General features: G+C 45.5%; 1 protein-coding gene across 2 annotated transcripts in view; it reads left to right on the top strand.

Annotated features, from left to right (window-relative positions):
* RFX4 (regulatory factor X4) overlaps window positions 1-18,296 on the top strand; it is a 160,752-nt gene that overhangs the window by 68,640 nt on the left and 73,816 nt on the right. For both annotated transcript variants that reach the window (XM_014865835.3, XM_070507197.1), the window contains exons 5-6: window positions 12,767-12,828; window positions 16,988-17,201. In XM_014865835.3, coding sequence (XP_014721321.1) covers window positions 12,767-12,828; window positions 16,988-17,201 — 276 coding nt within the window. The remainder of the gene's footprint in view (window positions 1-12,766; window positions 12,829-16,987; window positions 17,202-18,296) is intronic.

Here is an 18,296-nt window from a genome sequence, read left to right on the forward strand (position 1 = left end):
GTGGAAATCAGAAGGTGTATCAGTTAGGAATTGTGTTGGGGCTGTGGGTAAAAGATGCCCTTCTCCATCCCCAAACAGTGGCTAAAATAAATTAGTGGTTTTACTTTTCTTCACATAAAATAAGTCTAAAAGAAGATGACCCAGCGCTGGTATGACAGATTCTATAAGAGTATCAGGGACCCAGGCTCCTTCTCTCCCTATGCTCTGCCATCCCTAGCAGATAGCTTCCAGTTTCTAGGTAACCTCATGGTCCAAAGTGGCTGCTAGACAACAAAGGCTATATTCCAGGCAAGAAGTAGAAAGAAGAGAGTAAGGAGAGAAAGGTCAAAACTCCAGCCGCGCGCCAGCTCTCTTTAGGAGCTTTCTCAGAGCCCTCCCCAGTGATTTCCCCTACATCTCACTGGCTGCCCTTGGCTGTCAGGCAGACAGGAAAATGTATTCCATTCCACTTCCATTGTTTACTGGAAAAAAAAATCACAAAGGGAAAGGGGTAGGCGACTAGCCATTTCATCCACATCAGGGCATTTCAGACACCCATGATCCTTTTTTTAAAATTGGGATATAATTGGCATATAATGTATTAGTTTTAGATGTACAATGTAATGATTTGATATTTGTATATATTGCAAAATGATCGCCACAATAAATCTAGTTGACATCCATCACCACAGTTATAATTTTTTTTCTTGTGACAAGAACTTTTAAGATCTACTCTCTTAGCAACTTTCAAATATACAACACAGAATTAACTACAGTCACCATGCTGTACATTACAGCCCCAGGACTCAGTTATCTTATAACTGGAAGTTGGTACCTTTTGACCCCGTTTGCTCATTTCACCCTCATGTATCCTTTTATGTCTCACAACTATGAAATGGAACCCAGGATCCCGAGAGTGCAGACTATAGTCTCATAATAGGAGCCCCCAGGAAGTGACATAGGTGATGCAATGTGATCACTGAAGATCGTGTGAAGATAATGTGAGTTATGGCTGGCAATTTGTTGAACTTGTCAGGAAGAGGCAGATTCAGGGACAGGCGCTAGACAGCGATGATGTAGTGTAATTTGAATACCCATTTAGTCTCACAAATACCCCTCCCCCAAACGCTTGCTGATGTCTCAGATTCCTCAATGCCTTTCCCTGAAATCTGTGAAAATGCAACTAGAACAGGGCAGGATAATTCATTAGTACTTATCAGTTACTAACACCTCAATATAAGTTTAATCCATTAAGGGAGCTTAGACATCTGCCGGTGTGACCCCCTCGTTTTCCAGATGAGGAAATTAAGAGTCAGGGGGATTGAGTGGTTTTTCCAAGGCTACACATTTAGTGGCAGGGCTGGATCTGAGGAGGGGTGGGAGAGAGCCCTGGGTGCCCTGTGGGGCGGGGACACCAGTAAGAGAGAGGGAGACTGGAGAAAGGGAAGCTGGGGTGTCACATTTACTTGTGTGAATTGAATTTATTTCCTCCCTTTTCCCCATGAGGATTTGAAGAAGTTGGCAGTTTGAGCTGTGGATGGCTCTTCCTGAATATTTGACTCCTTCCTCCCCACCAGCCATGCTTAAGCAATGCAAAAGATGCCAAGTGTGTTCTTGGGACCTGTGTGTCTGGCAGCCACATTTACCTGGAACAGAGATAAGGCTAAAGATTCTTCTTGTTTGACATGACTTTCCTCTTCCTTAAGAGTCCTTACACTGCCCTGACACAGAGTCTCTTGCACACCCGTGGAGGGGCAGAGAGGGAGAAAAATGTGCTCTTGAGGCAGCGTTAGGATCCTTCAAGAAGTGGTCTTTTTCCCGTTTTCAAAGGGAAAAAATTAAGTACACAGATAGAGTTTCCTTCTACTTTAAATTCTTGCATGTGTTTTTCATAACCTTTAGTGTCTGCTGTGGCGTGTCCACGTCAGAATGTCTGATTTCACACCGGATTCCGTGTTTGACTTCCGGTGTCTTGAGTGTGGTGCAGTGTAAAAGCTCAGAAATCAGATTGTTCGGGTTTCAATCCCGTCTCCACCATTTCCCAGCTGTGTGAGCTCAGGCGATTTCTTAATAGCTCTGAGCCTCAGTTTCTTCATCTGTAAAATGGGAAAATGATAGCAACCACCTGGAGAATTGTTAAGACAATGACTGTCAAAAGGACTTCCCTAGCATGGTGCCTGGTAAATATAAACACTCAGTGCACGTTAGCTGTAATTAGGATTCCAGTTTACCCTAGCAACGTTTCATGGCTTTAATACATCATGTTTTTAATATATCATCACTAGTATATCAACGCTTCAACCCTTCTAGCTGTTCTTCCTTCTGAACAATTTTGAGAACAATTGTTCTAAAAATTTCCTACATCGCACCCGTGCTGCCGTCGCCACCCTCACCCTCTCTTATTATCATCTTCAGAATTATTCCATTTTTGACTTAACCTGTATCTTATGTAACTCACCTTGTTCTAGCTAAATGGGTGTGTGATGACTGTCTTTTCATGTACTCACACACGTGACACATCATCCAGTCAGCCTAAGGACAATCTGGGCTCACGTATGGATTTTTGGACTTCTTGGAATTTTCATCCATGGTACCCCTCAAGGGCAAGAGATTAACTCTTGCCTTTCTAGCCCTAGGGATTTTCACAGAATCCTTCATCAATCCATACACGTGATTTGAAACTCCATTTCTGTCTCATTACACTCGATATGAATTTCTTGAAAAATTCTTGAAATTTCTCTTGGGGAATTTCCTGTGGAACCTGCAACATTCTATCCTTGCAACCCCCAGTGCCTGGTACCCAGTAGTTGCTACAAAAAATAATTGTTGAGAGTTACATCAGCGTAATAAATTTACTCTGGCAAACGCCCATTTCAAGATGGTAGCGTTGAGGTAGGGTGTTTAAAAATCCTTATTAATACCATTAGGCTTGATTGTTTTTTCTTCTCTGTGAAAGGGGCTAGGTCTATTGTCAACAAAGAAGGTGAATACCCAGTTTCCATTCAGACTTAAAGTTGTGACAATTAGAATCCTTTTAATCAACCTCTTTCCTAATTATTTCTCTCCCTTGTTCAAAAAATTGTTGTTGGTTTTTTAAGAGAAGGCACAAGACTTCTATAATACATGCTTATAAAAGAGCAACTTGTCGTTGTACTGAATTTCTAATTCTTGCTGTTTGAAAAACCCCCTTCTTTGCCCACACTCAAATGACTTCTCAAAGACCCACAGCTCTTATTTTTAAACTGTTTTAAGCATACTTGACTCTTTATATACACATGAGTTTGTCTCCTTCAGAGTGTAGGAGGATATGTATTTATTCCATTACATTGGAACTTCTTGTTGGTGGCAAATCTTTGCCTACTGAGGGTGGATTGAATTTTTGGAAACAGCCAAAAGCGTTTTTTCAGAGCCGTCCCTGATGACTAAGTTTGGAGATCAAGCTGGATCAAGACCATATGATTTGGGGTCAAAAATCAAACAAATCTGTGGCCAACTTGGTGCATAGTGGTTAAGTTCACGTGCTTGGGTTTCGCAGGTTCCGATCCTGGGTGCAGACCTACACACGGCTCATCAAGCCATGCTGTGGCAGCATCCCACATAGAAAATAGAAGAAGACTGGCCCGGATGTTAGCTCAGTGACGATCTTCCTCAAGCACAAAGAGGAAGATTGGCAACAGATGTTAGCCCAGGGCCAATCTTCCTCACACACACACACACACATCAAATCTGTAGAGTACTGAGCCTGAGTGGCTTTCCTGTGTGGCTCTGAGGGTGTCTCTTGAGGCAACGGCTAGAGAGGACGTTGAGGGTTTCACGCACAGTTAGTGGACCCTCTGCTGGCTTCTGTGGGTGATCAGCCAGAGTGGGGAAAAGGAGAGACAGTAGAATGGGATTCCTGCTGCTTCCACTGTGAGTCTGAGCAGCCTTGAATCGCCGTAGATCCCAGTTTCTCATCTGTGAAATGGGAATCATCACACTCTCCTCCAGGGTTGTTTTTAGGATAAAATTTAATACCGAGTGTAAAACACCGCATCTAGCGCATGGTCCCCAGTGATGCTCAGTGGGTGTCGGTTCCTCCTCTCACTCTTTGCCGTTCTTGTCTTAAAGGAGGGCAGTGGTTTGAATATGCCATTTTCAGGAACATTTGTCTAGAACTCACTCATGTTTCTGAACAACTGCACCCACAAAATTATGTCAGGAAGCCTGCATGCTGAGTTCCCTTCCCCCTGGAGCGACGTGTGGTTGTATGGGGAGAAGAAAGGACGGACGGGGGAGATGAATAACGTGACCACCACCACCTAAAAAAGAATTCCAGCAGCTCCAGAGAGAGTAGCTCTCCAGAGCCCCTCCGCTTCCCACCCCCAGCCCGGGAGCCCCCAGCCCTGTCCACCCAGGCTGAAAGAGCGAAGGGTGGGATCCGCGAGTAATTAAAGGGAATTTGGAAGGCTGGGATGTTGCGGAATGTTAGATCAGTAGCTAGAACAGCGTGTGGTGTTCTTTAGGCAGGCTTCATTGAATCCACACAAAAAGAGAAAGAGGAGCTGCCTGCCGTCTGCTCATTTATCAAACAGCGAAGCTCCACTTTCACAGCTCCACAAAAGTGTTTGCCTGTTTGCTGAGTCTTGCTCCAGAAATTAAAAGCTGCACGGCCTGAGTGGGGCTGAACCGATCCTACATTTGGAGACTCAAACGAAATTGAGCCAGGCTTTCAGATTCAGGGACCAGCTGGTTGTTTGGTGAAAGGAGAGGAGAATAATTTGTAAATTTGCAGCCCATAAGAAACACTTAAAAGGAAAAGAAAGCAACGAAAGCAAACCCCCTTCCCACAGGTTTTTGTTGCGACTGGAAGGAGGAGGTGCTGTCTGCAATGGCCCTTTCTTTGCTGGGAGTGGGAAAAGTCTTGACCTCCGTTCAGCAGATTGTGATGCGGCCCGCTGCGCCTCCACCCATCCCCCAACCCCACCCCTTAACATTAAAACTTCCTTTCCCCTTAGTTCTTTATTTGAAACTACCTCTCTTTTAGGGGGAGGAGGAGAGGATTTGGCCATCAAATATGTTTAGATAAAAAGTATCTTCACCAACAGAACTAAATATTCTAACCGCACAAATCTCTTGCTTGGGAGACCGTAATAACCACAAAGCCTGAAAACTGGGTTGGATGAGGATCCTCTGGAAATCCATCAAAGCATGAAAGATGGAGTGCTAACTCTGTCCATGAAGAGGATGTGCTAGAAAAGAATGAAGACTAGCGGAAGACATGATAAGGGAGGCAGAGGGAGATGTTAGCACATGTGGATCCCCTCCCTGGCAGCTGGTTGCTCTTCTCCAGACCAGCCAAAGGAGGCCCACTGAGCTGGAGCTCCTGCTCTCCTCCTGGCTGGCGCAGTGTTTGCTCCCTGACTCCTCTGACCCTGTGGCAAGCCTGTGGGATAAGCTGAGTGTTATTATCCCCATTTTATAGACGAAGAAAGCTGATGCTCAAATGAAAGAAAGAAAGCAAAAGGTCTTTTTTGGCTCTTCAGATTAGCAGATTTTAAAAAAAGTGACAATACCTTTCTACACTTCATGAAAAGCAACTTGACACTATTATGTTTTAAGAACCTTGAGGGGCCGGCCCAGTGGCACAGCGGTTAAGTGCGCACATTCTGCTTTGGCAGCCAGGGGTTCTCCGGTTCGAATCCCAGGTGTGGACATGGCACCGCTTGGCAAGCCATGCTGTGGCAGGCATCCCACCTATAAAGTAGGCGAAGATGGGCACGGATGTTAGCTCAGGGCCAGTCTTCCTCAGCAAAAAAGAGGAGGATTTGTGGCAGATGTTAGCTCAGGGCTAATCTTCCTCAAAAAAAAAAAAGAACCTTGAAATGTTTCTCCCCTTTGATCAAGTAGCTCCACACTTGAGAAACTATTAGGAGGGGGGAAAAAACCCAAACAAAATATCAGCAGTAAAAATAAAAATCATTATGCAAAAGGTGTTGTTCATAGCATTATTTATATTAACACAACATTGGAAACAACTTCAGTGGCCAAGAAAAGAGGAACGATTCATTCATTCTTTCCTTCATTTATTGAATCAATGAGTTAATGTACTGAGCTATAGTACCTCCTGCCTGGACTACCACAGTGGCCTTCTGACTGGTCTCCCTGCTTCCACCCTCCCCCCTGCACTCAGTTCTCCACACAGCAGCTGGAGTGAGCCTTTTGAAAGATAAGTCAGATCTTGTCCCCCTCTTCCCCGCTGAAAGCCCTCTGAAGTCTTCCCATCTCATTCAGAGTAAAAGCAAAAGGCCTATACAAAGGCCTATAAGGCCCTACATGAACCGTGCTCCATCCACCCCTCCCGGCCTCCCGACCTCGTCTTCCACTGCTCTCCTGAGCGCTTGCTCTGCTGCAGCCACGTTGGCCTCCTTACTCTTCCTGACACACGTCAGACAAGCTCCCACTCCAGGGCCTTTGCACTGGCTGTTCTCTCTGTGTGCAACTTTTCCCCCAGATACACACCCCAATCAAATGCCACATTATCACTGAGTCCTTATCACCCTAAATTAAATAACACCCTATCTCCACATTCCCCATTCTCCTTACCCTGCTTTCTTCGTTCCTCTCTGTAGCATTGATCTGATATGAGATATATTGACTTTTTTGTTTATTTTTGGTCTTCTCCCTCTAGAATGTAAGCTTCCTAAACAAAGGCTGTTTCTGATTTGCTCAGGGTCATATCCCTAAGTGCCTAGCAAAAGGTATGGCATATAATAGGAGCTCAATAAATTTTTGTTGTTGAATGAATCTGCTATGTACCATCAGGTAACCTATTATTGAGGCTGCAGCTTGTCAAACTGAAGAAGAGTAGTAGAAAATGAGGCTGGAGATCTGGATCACGTAGAGTCTCGTAGGCCTGGGCAAGGACTCTGTAGACTTGCGTGGAGCGCTGACTAGATGTGAAGAATCTGTGGACAACGTAACCATGGTCACTTAGACCAAAGTGGCCCAAGGAAGATTCTGGGAGGAAATAAGGTACAAGCTAAGATTTGAGGGATGAGTAGACATCAGGCAGACAAAGGCCGTGGGGAGAGGGTTCCAGAAAATGAAAATGCCTATAGGAAAGGCCAGAGTAAAAGAGAACATAGTGTGTTCATGAAACTCGAGAGAAGTTCCGTATGGCTGGAACTTGGGCCTTGGGAGAGGAGGAGGGGGAGAGGTGAGCTGGAATGAAGACAGGACTTGGTGGGTTTGGACTTTGTCTAGAGGCTTCGTGGAGATGTGGTTGTAGTGGGGCATGACTGGACACAGGGGCGATGAAGAGAGCATTGCGGCAATCCAGGCGTGAGATCGTGACTGTGGGACTGGTGGAGATAGGAAGATGTGGGTAGAATCAGGATATGTTCCAGATGGAGGAAGGTTGGAACTTGGTCGCAGATTGGAAGTGGCAGGTGCAATCATGGTTTGGAGAAGGAAGAGCTCTCATCTGGTCAGGGAATCAGGAAGGGCTTCATGGAGGAGTGGCATGCATGCTGGCTGGGTAGGGTTTGAGGCCACAAGTGGTGAGGAGGCAGAGCGAGTTTCAGGTAGAAGGTGCAGAGGCCTGGAGCCAGAAGCCGGGAAGCATTCAGAGAATTCACCAGCACCGAGCAGTCTGATGTGGATGGGGCTCAGGCTCACGTAAGAAAATTCTGAGAGCAAGGGTGGAAGCGAAGCATGGAGTTGCACAGTGATGTCTGAGCTCCAGGCCCAGGAGCCTCTGCTGGGTCAGCTGGGCATGGGGAATTGTCAGAGGGCGCTGAGTAGACAGGTAATAATCTGGATTATTCCCTTGGTACATCCACCTGGGGACCACAATGATCTGAACAGAATCACTTTTACTTACTTAGTATTTTTATTAAGCAGGAGAAGTGTTTAATTTCCAGATTTCCACTTTACTGGATGCAGATAGATTTAATCTAAGATGAGACACTGGGCTGCCTGCTGATGTCAAGCTGTTTCCTACTTTCCCTAATACATATCGGGGCAGGGCTCCCAGATCCTGTTCATAGCAGAGGCCACCAGAACGTTTCCAAGATGGTCAAAGCGAGGGGAATTGAAAGGAAATCTTCACTGAAGAGTAGATGGGAACAAGAAATCATTTCATTCCTCAAACACACCTAATGTGTGTAAATGCAAGAATATGACATAAAAAAAGAAAATTGCTGTTAAAAGAAGGAATGAGGGGCTTTGGGGCACTTTCATTCATCCAGAAGCAATAATAATGTTGTGGTCAATAATGAGCGCCGAGTCAGGCTAGGTACATTCAAATCCCAGGTCCACTTCCCTTGAGCCGTGTGGCTTTGTGCAGGTTACCTAGCTTCTCCAAGCCTCAGTTTACTCTTCTGTACAGAGGGAATAGCAATGGAACCTGGCTTGTTGTAATGATGAACTGAGTTCATACAAGTACAGGGGTTTGCACAGTGCCTGAGCCAGGATTTGACCCCACAGTCCATGTGCTTATCCACTGTACACAACTCCTTCCAGACACGCTAGGAAAACAGAGCTGGGGGCATCTAAGGCTTCATGGGAAGGGTCATAGGGGCAGTAGAGAGGCTCAGAGAAAGAGAGAGGAGTTGCTCAGGGGTGAGTGGGGGCAGCGTGGGTTTGGCCTTCCAGGCAGAGGGACCGGCATGTGCCTGGAGCTTGGGGAGCACGTAGGGGAGAGGCGGGATTTGAGGCTGGGGCATTGGGCTGGGGTAGATCACAGAGAGCCTCATGGACCAGACTGGGGCGGCTGGATTTTTATCCAGTGTAGGTAACGAGAAGGCAGCCAGTGTTTTCAACAAGGAAATGAAATGATCATATTTGGATTTTAGAAAGATCCTGCTGGTGGGGCAGCAAGACTGGAGGCAGGGCAGCCAGTTAGGAGGATGTGTCTGTGGTCCAGGCGAGAGATCTGGGGGGCTAGGGCAGTGGCAGCGGGGTAGAGCAAAGTGGCTGGCTTCAGTGGCTGTCTTGGGCAGAATCAACAGGACGTGGGTTGTAGTATCAGGAAGAGAGTGGAGTCTCTCCTGCTTCTGTCTTGGGTGACTCAGTGGAGGGGATGCTGGTCACAAAGATGGTAAAACTGCAGGCATTGATCCACACATTATTCAAAAAGAATAAGTAAAACCCATCAGCTACGGAGGAAATCATAGGTTATATGACTGGTGAATTCACAGGCCCCGTTCCACGGCTTGATAACTCCTTAAGATCATAGTGCAAAGAATTGCAAACACTGACTGTATGTCTTATTGCCTCGTGGAGGTAGAACAAACTGTTCCAGAAGGCCCATCCATGTCCCCACTGGCTCTCTGGCACGTCTCTAGAACTGAGTCTGCGGCCCTGGCACCTTAGCCGAGGGCCAGACGCTGCTCTTCCCTCTGTGGACATTATTTGGGACACCATTTGGATAAACACCTAGAAAGATTTCAGAACTTTGCCTATTCTCTTAAATCAAGTAATAATAAAGCTTAGCAACCAAAAAAAAAAATGCTGCTTTTAAAAATTGTCTACATGTTGTTTGCTGGGAATAGAGAATGATTTATTTTTTTTTAAAAGAAAAAGAAAGACAACCACTAGAACGTTCTGGTAGATTTTGGGTGCTTCTTTCAAGATTATCTTGAACTTCATTTGCCAATTAAGAATATTTGTAGTGAGAAAATCCTTTTCTATTTGCGAAAGATAATTGATTTCGTACGCAAATTTTATACAAAAATCTTTTTGTTCTACCCACAATCCTACTACCCTAACAAAAATCTATTTTATTTTTCCATATTCCCTTTCCATTCCCATATTTGTACAAACATAAATTGTAATCCTAGTATAAGTGTAGTTTGAGGTCTGCTATTTCATTTAGTGGTACGTTGTAAGCATTTTCTGCATTGTGACATAGTTTTTGTTACCATCATTTTTAATGCCTGCATAATATTCTGTTGAGCATGTATATACAATCATTTATTTAGCCAGTTCCCTATCATTGGACATTTATGTTGTTTCCAATTTTTCAATCTCATTAGTAGCCCTGCACATAGCTTTTTCTTATTTTAAATTATTTCCTTGGAATAAATAAAAAAGTATGAATATTTTGTGGCTTTTGATATATATTGTAAAAATGCTTTGGGGAAGGATTGCACTAATAATCGGTGAGTATTTCAGTTTTACCACACCCTTGACAGTACTCATTATTATCGTTTTCAAAATGTCTGCTAATCTCAGAGCATTAAACGTGGTCCCATACTGTTGTGCTCATTGCATAGGAGAAATTTCCCAGACCGAAATATTAAAAAATCTCTGCTTTTTCTAAGCACCTAGTATGTATCTCTCTTATGGATACTGGGACTCTTGTAACTTTATTGTGTTATTTTCCTGGGTTGGTAGGAAATTCAGAACCCAAATCATAACCCACTTTAACCAATGTGAGCACTCCTCTGGCTCCATCTTTGTGCTTCTCATGTTTTCCTTCCGTTTCCATTGACAGATCTGTATCTGTTCAGTAGTGGACCTTTGTGAACAGCTGCTTCGCATCTTGGCTCTGAAACCAGTCACGTGATGAAAGTCTGGAGGGCGTACTTGGCCAGAGTTTAATATAAGTGGCCCACGGTGATCAGGCCACTAGACCTTGGTGTGGTCTTGGACTGCATAATGGGACAGAGCGTTTAGAGAGCCCTGTCACTGACCCCTGCGTCAGACCCCATCCTGAATACTGCATTTTCCTCGGGTCACAAAACAGTTTGAGAGGGACATAGACAAAGTGAGAAGTACATGTCCTTAGCTTACAGGAAGGAGTTAGGGTTAGAGAAACCAGGTGTGTGTCACCTACAAAGTGACACCCTTGAAGAATTCAGAGAATTACTGCATCAGTTTGTTCAGGATCATCACTACGAGATAACATTTTAGAAGCCCTTTTTATTTCCAAAAGTGGTATCGTGATGTCGTCTCATTAGATTTTCTAACCACCCTTAAGGAATGCAGGTTTTTTCACCCATTTTCAGATGAGGAAGTGCTGCCTCCTCCATTCTCCACGGTGGAGACGGTCAGCTTTCTAACGTACAGAAGGGTCAACCTTCACACTACCTATTCCAGAGTCTCAGTTCCTCTCTAATTTGTCCACTTTTCTCCATCCTGCTAATGCCACTTTCGTTGAGGCCACCGTCATCTATCCCTCTGAGTAGGGGAGGGTCACGTGAGCCCTGAGTCCGCTGACTCAGGCATGGAGAGGTTAAATAGTATGTGCAACTTCAAACAACTAACAAGGTCACAGTAAATGTTTGTTGAGTGAATGAGCAAATCAATCAAGGAGAGTATCAGTGTGGATGGAAGAGGGTGTGAACAGATCAATAGAGCTTCGTCCCTACCTCTGAGAACGTGCTTAACGTTCGCGTCCTACCAGTGGGAAATCAGCAACAGTGTCCTGTCTCAGGAGGACAGCTTGCAGGCTCGCTCTCTCTGGCCACGCATGTCTGCTCAGTGCTGTCCAAGAAGGGAAGAGTCCAGAAGAATGTGGTTAGACTTAAGAGAAAAGTCCCTGGAAGTAAAAGGGAATGAGTCATTAAGACAATCAGTGGTAATAATGGGTTATGTTTATTGAGCCCTTGCTAAGTACCAGGCACTGTTGCAAATTATTTACATACATTTGCCTTTTAGATTTTCACAAAAATTCTCTAAGGTGGAGGTTATTATCATTCCCATTTTACAAATGAGGGAACTGACTCTGAATGTTAAATAACTTGCCCAAGGGCCCCCAACCAACAAATGGCTGAGCTTGGGTCTCCTCCCCGTGGTCTAGCTCCAGAGCCCTTGCACAGGAGCCCGACACTAGCCTGCCTCTCCACAAACATCATCCCTGTGAACACCAAGGAGAGAGGCCCCGCTGGTTGTGTTTTCACCTTGGTGGATGGCCCCTCCTCCCAGCTTTCTGGGAAATCCATGTGGTCGTCCTGGGCAACAGCAGTTACCACCCTCCACTCCGCACAGGAGTAAAGGACACGCTCGAGGGCAGGCAGGGGTCAGGCTTCCTTCTTTCATTCAACAGACATGGACTGAGCTCTTCTCATGTGCCAGCCCTGTGCCAGGTCCCTGTTCTCGTGGAGCTGACATTGCACTTGCAGGAGACAAAATAAGAGTAAGAGGACGAGATAACTTTAGAGAGGGCTCAGTGAGAAGACGTAAGGCGGGGCCACGGGACCCGGGGGGACTGCTCATGCCACTGTGCATTGGCCGATCTGGATCTTGCCCAGAGGCCGGACTGTTATAAGAGAAGGAGCTGATCTAGTGAGGGTCTGGGTAAAATGTACTCCAGGCCGAGGGAACTGCAGTACAAAGGCCCCAGTGGGAAGCAAGCCTCGTGTGTTTCAGGAGTAGGGAAAAAAACCAGCCAGTGTGGCTGGGATCCTGTGAGTAAGGGTGAGAGTCTTGGCAGAGGAAGGCCAGGAGGTTGGCAGAGGCTGAGGGCGGGTTTTAGCTCCAGGGGCGAGGGAAGCCACTGGAGGGCTTTAAGCAGGGGAATGACGCGTTCCGGATCAACCAGCACTCTCCCTATGTTGTGAGTAGGAGGGGAGAAGGGCAGAGGGGTGAAGTGAGACCCCTCAGGACGCAGAGCCCCAGGCTCCCCCAAGTGCTCCCCTCCTGCCTCCTGCACACCGGCAGTCTTCCTCAGGGTCCCCATGGACTCAAGTCACTGTGACGAAGGACATGTTTTCCTCCCTTCTTTAGGTTGCTGTTTGTAAAATTCAGTCACTGTGCTCCCACCTTTTCCTGACGGGTAACTGATTCTTGTGTTGACTTACAGATCATCAGGCAGCAGTTTCCTCAGTTAACCACCAGAAGACTCGGGACCCGCGGACAGTCAAAGTAAGCACCGTCACCCATTCCACCTGCAGAGCGCACATCTCTGAGCCTCGAGTCAGGCCCCAACCCAGGCCTGTCATCCTGAACTCTGAATACAGGCCTGGTGGGAAGTCTGTGTCTGGCTGGAGCACGGACAAACTTTAGACAACCAGGGTGGGGTGAGGTGGGGGGCCTCTCTCAGGACCCTGAGAGAGAGGCTGTCCAAAAGCGCAGGGCCATCTGGCCCAGATGCATCCAGCTGTGAGCCACCTTTCCTTTAGCCACTTTTGTAAATAGTCTTGAACATCATTTAAAAGAACACCTTGTGGCTTCTTGATCTCCAGGTTACTTGGATTGTCTTGCTGAGCAAATGCTCTGCTCTCGTCCAGTTGGCCGGAGGAGCAGCCTGTACTAATCCCTGCTAGGGAGACGGGGGAAAGGTCCAGCCACACCGTGGTACACAGAGCATACTGCTTCCATCCATCACTTCTGCCCAACCAACCGATGTTTGCTTCGCACTTTCCGTGTGTCAGATACGTGCTGCTGAGTGCCGGGAGCGCAGGAGCAAACGGGTCACTGCCCTCATGGAGCACATGATGGTGGGGAAGACAGACAAAAGATATAATCAGATTGTGACAAAGAGGGTTGTCCTGGAGAATAAGGAAAGAGGAGTGGCCTAGTTTAGAAAGGACAGCCCAGGAAGGCCTTTCTGAGGAGGTGACCTGAGGAGTGAGAAGGATGTGTGAATGCCTGTCTCCCGGGTGTGAGTCGGTGGGAGGGACTCTGCCTGTACTGCTCAGGCTTCACTGAAATCTGGATTTATAAGACTTGCCTCAAAGGGTGTTTCAGAAATTGTTGTACATTAATAGATGTTCCATGAAAAAGGTCTGATGGCCGTGTAAGTTTGGTAAGCACTGAGTTAAACAGGTTCCTCTATGCAGGACTTCTCAGAGCCTTTATTATGCTAAGGTACATGGTGACTCCACTAGAGGGTGCCTTATCATGAAGGATTTCTAAACGTTTTGATCCTATTGAGTAGCAGGTGAACACACACTGACTTATGAAATACTGAAACTTTTTTTTTAAAAAAAAAACACCATATAGAACTTATAAGACTTAGAGATCTAAGGATGTTTCAAAAGGAGTGTGTCCAATAATGTCCCCTCACTCCCTTACCACCACCCCGCTCCTGCCATCCCTGGGCAGCACGTTCCCATCCTTCCAAGGTGGGAGTTAGGTAGAGAAAGTTAGGTAAGAAAATGGTTGGTCAAACTAGGACAAACCCTTTTTGGTAAAGTTCTGAAAATAATGAGACTCATTTGTGTGTGTGTGGCGCAGAAGTTCTGAGGGCGATTTCCAAGGAGAGTTACAGAAGACTTTTGAGCAAGGGGCATTTTGGAATCAATTTCTAATAGTTTTCTGAAGAATAAAATGCTGAAGAAACAAATCTCCTTTATAATGAGAAATTCTAGTATTTGTTTAAAAATGAGGTTTCAGCCTTGGTAAGATTGTGGAGTTCAATAGGCAGATTCTTCCTTCCTTATTTGCTGGTGAGCACAGTGGTTGGCACACACGGGCAAATCAAAATGTAGATTGAGCAGCTAAGCGGATGGATGGAACAATGTTAAATGAAAGGAGGTGAATTCTTTTTCTCCAGCTCATGGTCTTTGAAAAGTCATTGGCTCCAATACATTGTCGCCCATTCCTCAGATAGAAGGGTAGAAATAGATAGTAAAGACAGGGAGTAAAGATAATAAAGACAGAACAGAAACGTTTCCCATCTGATATAAACGTGGAGAAAGTTTCCTCCTGCCTGCATGTGCAAGCCTGCTTTTGTTTTGTTTTGTTTTTTGTGTTTTGAGGAAGAATGACCCTGAGCTAAGATCCGCTGCCAATCCTCCTCTTTTTGCTGAGGAAGATTGGCCCTGAGCCAACGTCTGTGCCCATCTTCCTCTATTTTGTATGTGGGATGCCTGCCACAGCATGGCTTGATAAGCGGTGCATAGGTCTGCACCCGGGATCCAAACCAGCGAACCCTGGGCCACCAAAGTGGTGTGTATATACTTAAACACTACTCCACCGGGCCGGCCCCAGTGTGAGCCTGTTTTTGTTTTTTGTTTTCTTTAACCTAGAGGTTGGCAAATTTGGCAATATCCTCTTTAAAAATTCAACATAATCAGTTTCATCGTATCTCCTCCATAAGGTTGGTCATACCTTCAACCAATCGAAAAGCTAATAAGCTCTAGTCTCCAACCTGCCCCTGGGCCTTATAGAGACAATCCCTCAGCGGCTTTACTTTGGCAGAATATATTTGGGGGGTGGCTAGCGAGAAGGTGTCGATGTGCCCTACAGAACTGAAATAGAAACACTGAGAAGTGATCAAGGCAGTAGCTTCACCGTAGTTGCTGACTTTAGCCACATGCACTCAGAATAATCAAAAAGAGGTCTGATCTGAACATGTTTTTACTATCTCGATCTTAAGCAATTATAAAGGGGAACTTTGTGAAGTGAGGGAGGCGTGTCATAACTGCTTCCCCACCTGGAGGGCACTTCTGGAGCAACGGAACCCGTCCCCTCCCCCCTGCCGAGGAAGCCCTTCGAGATGGAAAGGCAGTTATGACAGTTGGGAAGTAGAAGGCGCAGAAGACAGAGATCAGCTCAACACAAAGAAGAACTTTCTGAAACCGACCTAAGATGAACTGGGCCGCCTTCGGAGGGCCTGAGCTCTTCATCCCAGGAGGCATTCAGATAGAGGCGAGATGCCCACTGAGCAGAAGTATCACAGAATGGTATCAGGAGTGAAGGGGGGCGGGAAGACGGGAGGTTATGCCAGCTCATCTCTCCCCTCCACAGAAGCCTCTCCCATACCTCAAAATGTTTCTCATTTGTGTTATTTTGTGACTATCACCAGCCACACCTCCGTGAGTAGAAAAGAGTAGTTAATATGTTGTACAGTGTCTCTGAAAGCGAGGTCCATGAGTTATTTACAAGAGTATTAGTAGTGTGAGTGTAAAAATCTACTCTAGACCTACTAAATCAGTGTCTTTGGGGGTGGGGCCCAGGAGTCTGTATCTTAATATGTTTTGTAGTTGATTCTTGTTAGCAGGAAAGTTTGAGAGTCACTAGCTTAGTGGTCAAAAGCACTGTGGAGGTTCCAATCCTGCCTTTACCGCTTACTTACTTGGTGGTCTTGGGTGTGTTACTCAAATTCTCTGGGCCTTAGTTTCCTAGTCTGTGAAATGGGGGTAGTAATTAGTTCCAGCCTCACAGGGGTTTTGTCTACCGTTTACAATAGGAGATAATGACAGTCTCTCCGACCATTGAGGATCATGGGGCCATAAACATCCACGGTTATAATACTGCTGGGCAGGACTTTCCGTTAGTGTATCGTAGTGGCTCTGTAGTCAGACAGACCTGTGTTCAAGACCCTGTTCTTCCCTTCCACAGCTGTGTGACCTTGAGCAAATTATTGAAGCTTTCTTGCCTCCATTTTCTCATCTGTGGAAAGGCTAGTAATCCCCATTTCATAGGTTTATTTTACAAATTAATGCGTGTGAAGCGCTTTACAAAGTGCCAGGCACGCAGCAAGTGATCAATAGATTGTAGCTGAAATCCACACTACGAAGCCTCCGCCTCTCATTAGTCTTAATTGAAAACATTGCTATTATTAAACCCGTTTTGAGTTAATACAAAGTTCTGGTCTTTGTTTTACATTCAGTGTCAACTGAATTTCTTTTTAAAGGAATACTTCCTCAAGACAACCATTTATTGATTTCGAATGAATTTTTGTTGGCGGGACAGTTAGCAGTCGTAAACATGCCATTCTTCTTGGGTCCCCACAGAGGTGGGCACTCAATTACTGTGCCTCTGGGATTACATTTGGCTAGATATAAGATATTATGTACAAATGGAAATTTTTTTTATCCCCCTTTCTGCTTTGCAAAGTATTTGACTTAACATTTTCTGTAGGAGGCAATTTTGGTTATTTTTACCTGCCTGATTGATGGCTGGTGACATGGAACTTTGGTTTAATTCTAGATTTCAGAGATGCCGAGCCTTACATGACAGTTAACTCTTCTAGCCCAGGGAGGATGGGCCCAGCCCTCCTTGGCCTTGGATACTGCCACTCAGGAAACCCTCTCTGATAACAGTGCATGTGGGTCTCTCTCTCTTTGTGGCCCAGGTACCATTACTACGGCATCGCGGTGAAGGAAAGCTCCCAATATTATGATGTGATGTATTCCAAGAAAGGAGCCGCCTGGGTGAGCGAGACAGGCAAGAAAGAAGTGAGCAAGCAGACGGTGGCATATTCACCCCGGTCCAAACTTGGAACGTTGTTGCCAGAGTTTCCAAATGTGAAAGATCTAAACCTGCCAGCCAGTCTGCCTGAGGAGAAGGTGACCGCGTCTAAAGTGTTACTGGGAACGAGGTTTCTCTCTCCCTCTCTCTCTGTCACACACACACACGTGCACGCACACGCAATTTTATTGCAAAATGGTGAGTTAAAAAATTTAAAGACAGAAATCTGAATCAAGTATGGACGTTAGTTAATAATAACGTATCAGTATTGGTTCATTAGTTATGACAAATGTACCATACTAATGTAGGATATTAACAATGGAGTAACTGGGTGCCAGGTATATGGGAACTCCCTGTACTATCTTCAAAACTCTTCTACAAACCCAATACTATCCTAAAATAAAACATTTATCTATCTATCTAACCTACCTACCTACCCATCTATGATGTTACACTGTCTCGTTTCACAAGGGAAAGACCCCTCTCCTCTAGACTGTTTTTTTAATAGGATAAAGTTTATTTTCTGGGGCCGGCCCAGTGGCTGAATGGTTAAGTTCACGCTCTCTGCTTTGGCAGCCCAGAGTTTCGCAGGTTCCGATCCTGGGCACGGACATGGCACCGCTCATCAGGCCATGCTGAGGTGGTGTCCCACATGCCACAGCAAGAAGGACCTACAACTAGAAGATACAACTATGTACTGGGAGGCTTTAGGGAGAAGAAGAAGAAGAAAAAAAGATTGGCAATAGATGTTAGCTCAGGTGCCAATCTTTTAAAAAATAAATAAATACAGTGGTACAACCTTTTTTAAGAAAAGTTTATTTTCCCATGTGCTGCTGAGGATGTAGTGAAGTCATAGTCCTGTAGACAAACAAGACTTTATAGGTATAGTAAATCAGATAGTTGGGTCGTAGGGTATTTCGAGGAAATTACTGGAAAACAAATTTGGGGACTTTCCCCTGGGTTATCACATCTCTAATGCACCTATCTTGATGCAGCCCAGTGCACTAGCAGGTGTCGAGCTTCTACTGTCTATATATCACACTGGAAGCTGAGATGCAGTGGTGAATGAGACATGAGTCCTGCTCTCAGGAAGCTTACAGTCAAGCAAGGAGGGAGACGCTTGTATAAGCAAACTACCGTTACATAAAACACGTCTGTGTTCCGAAACAAAAAGAATATCTGTAAAGAGTGCT

The sequence above is a fragment of the Equus asinus genome, chromosome 4 (genome assembly GCF_041296235.1).
Source record: "Equus asinus isolate D_3611 breed Donkey chromosome 4, EquAss-T2T_v2, whole genome shotgun sequence".
Classification (NCBI taxonomy): Eukaryota; Metazoa; Chordata; class Mammalia; order Perissodactyla; family Equidae; genus Equus; species Equus asinus.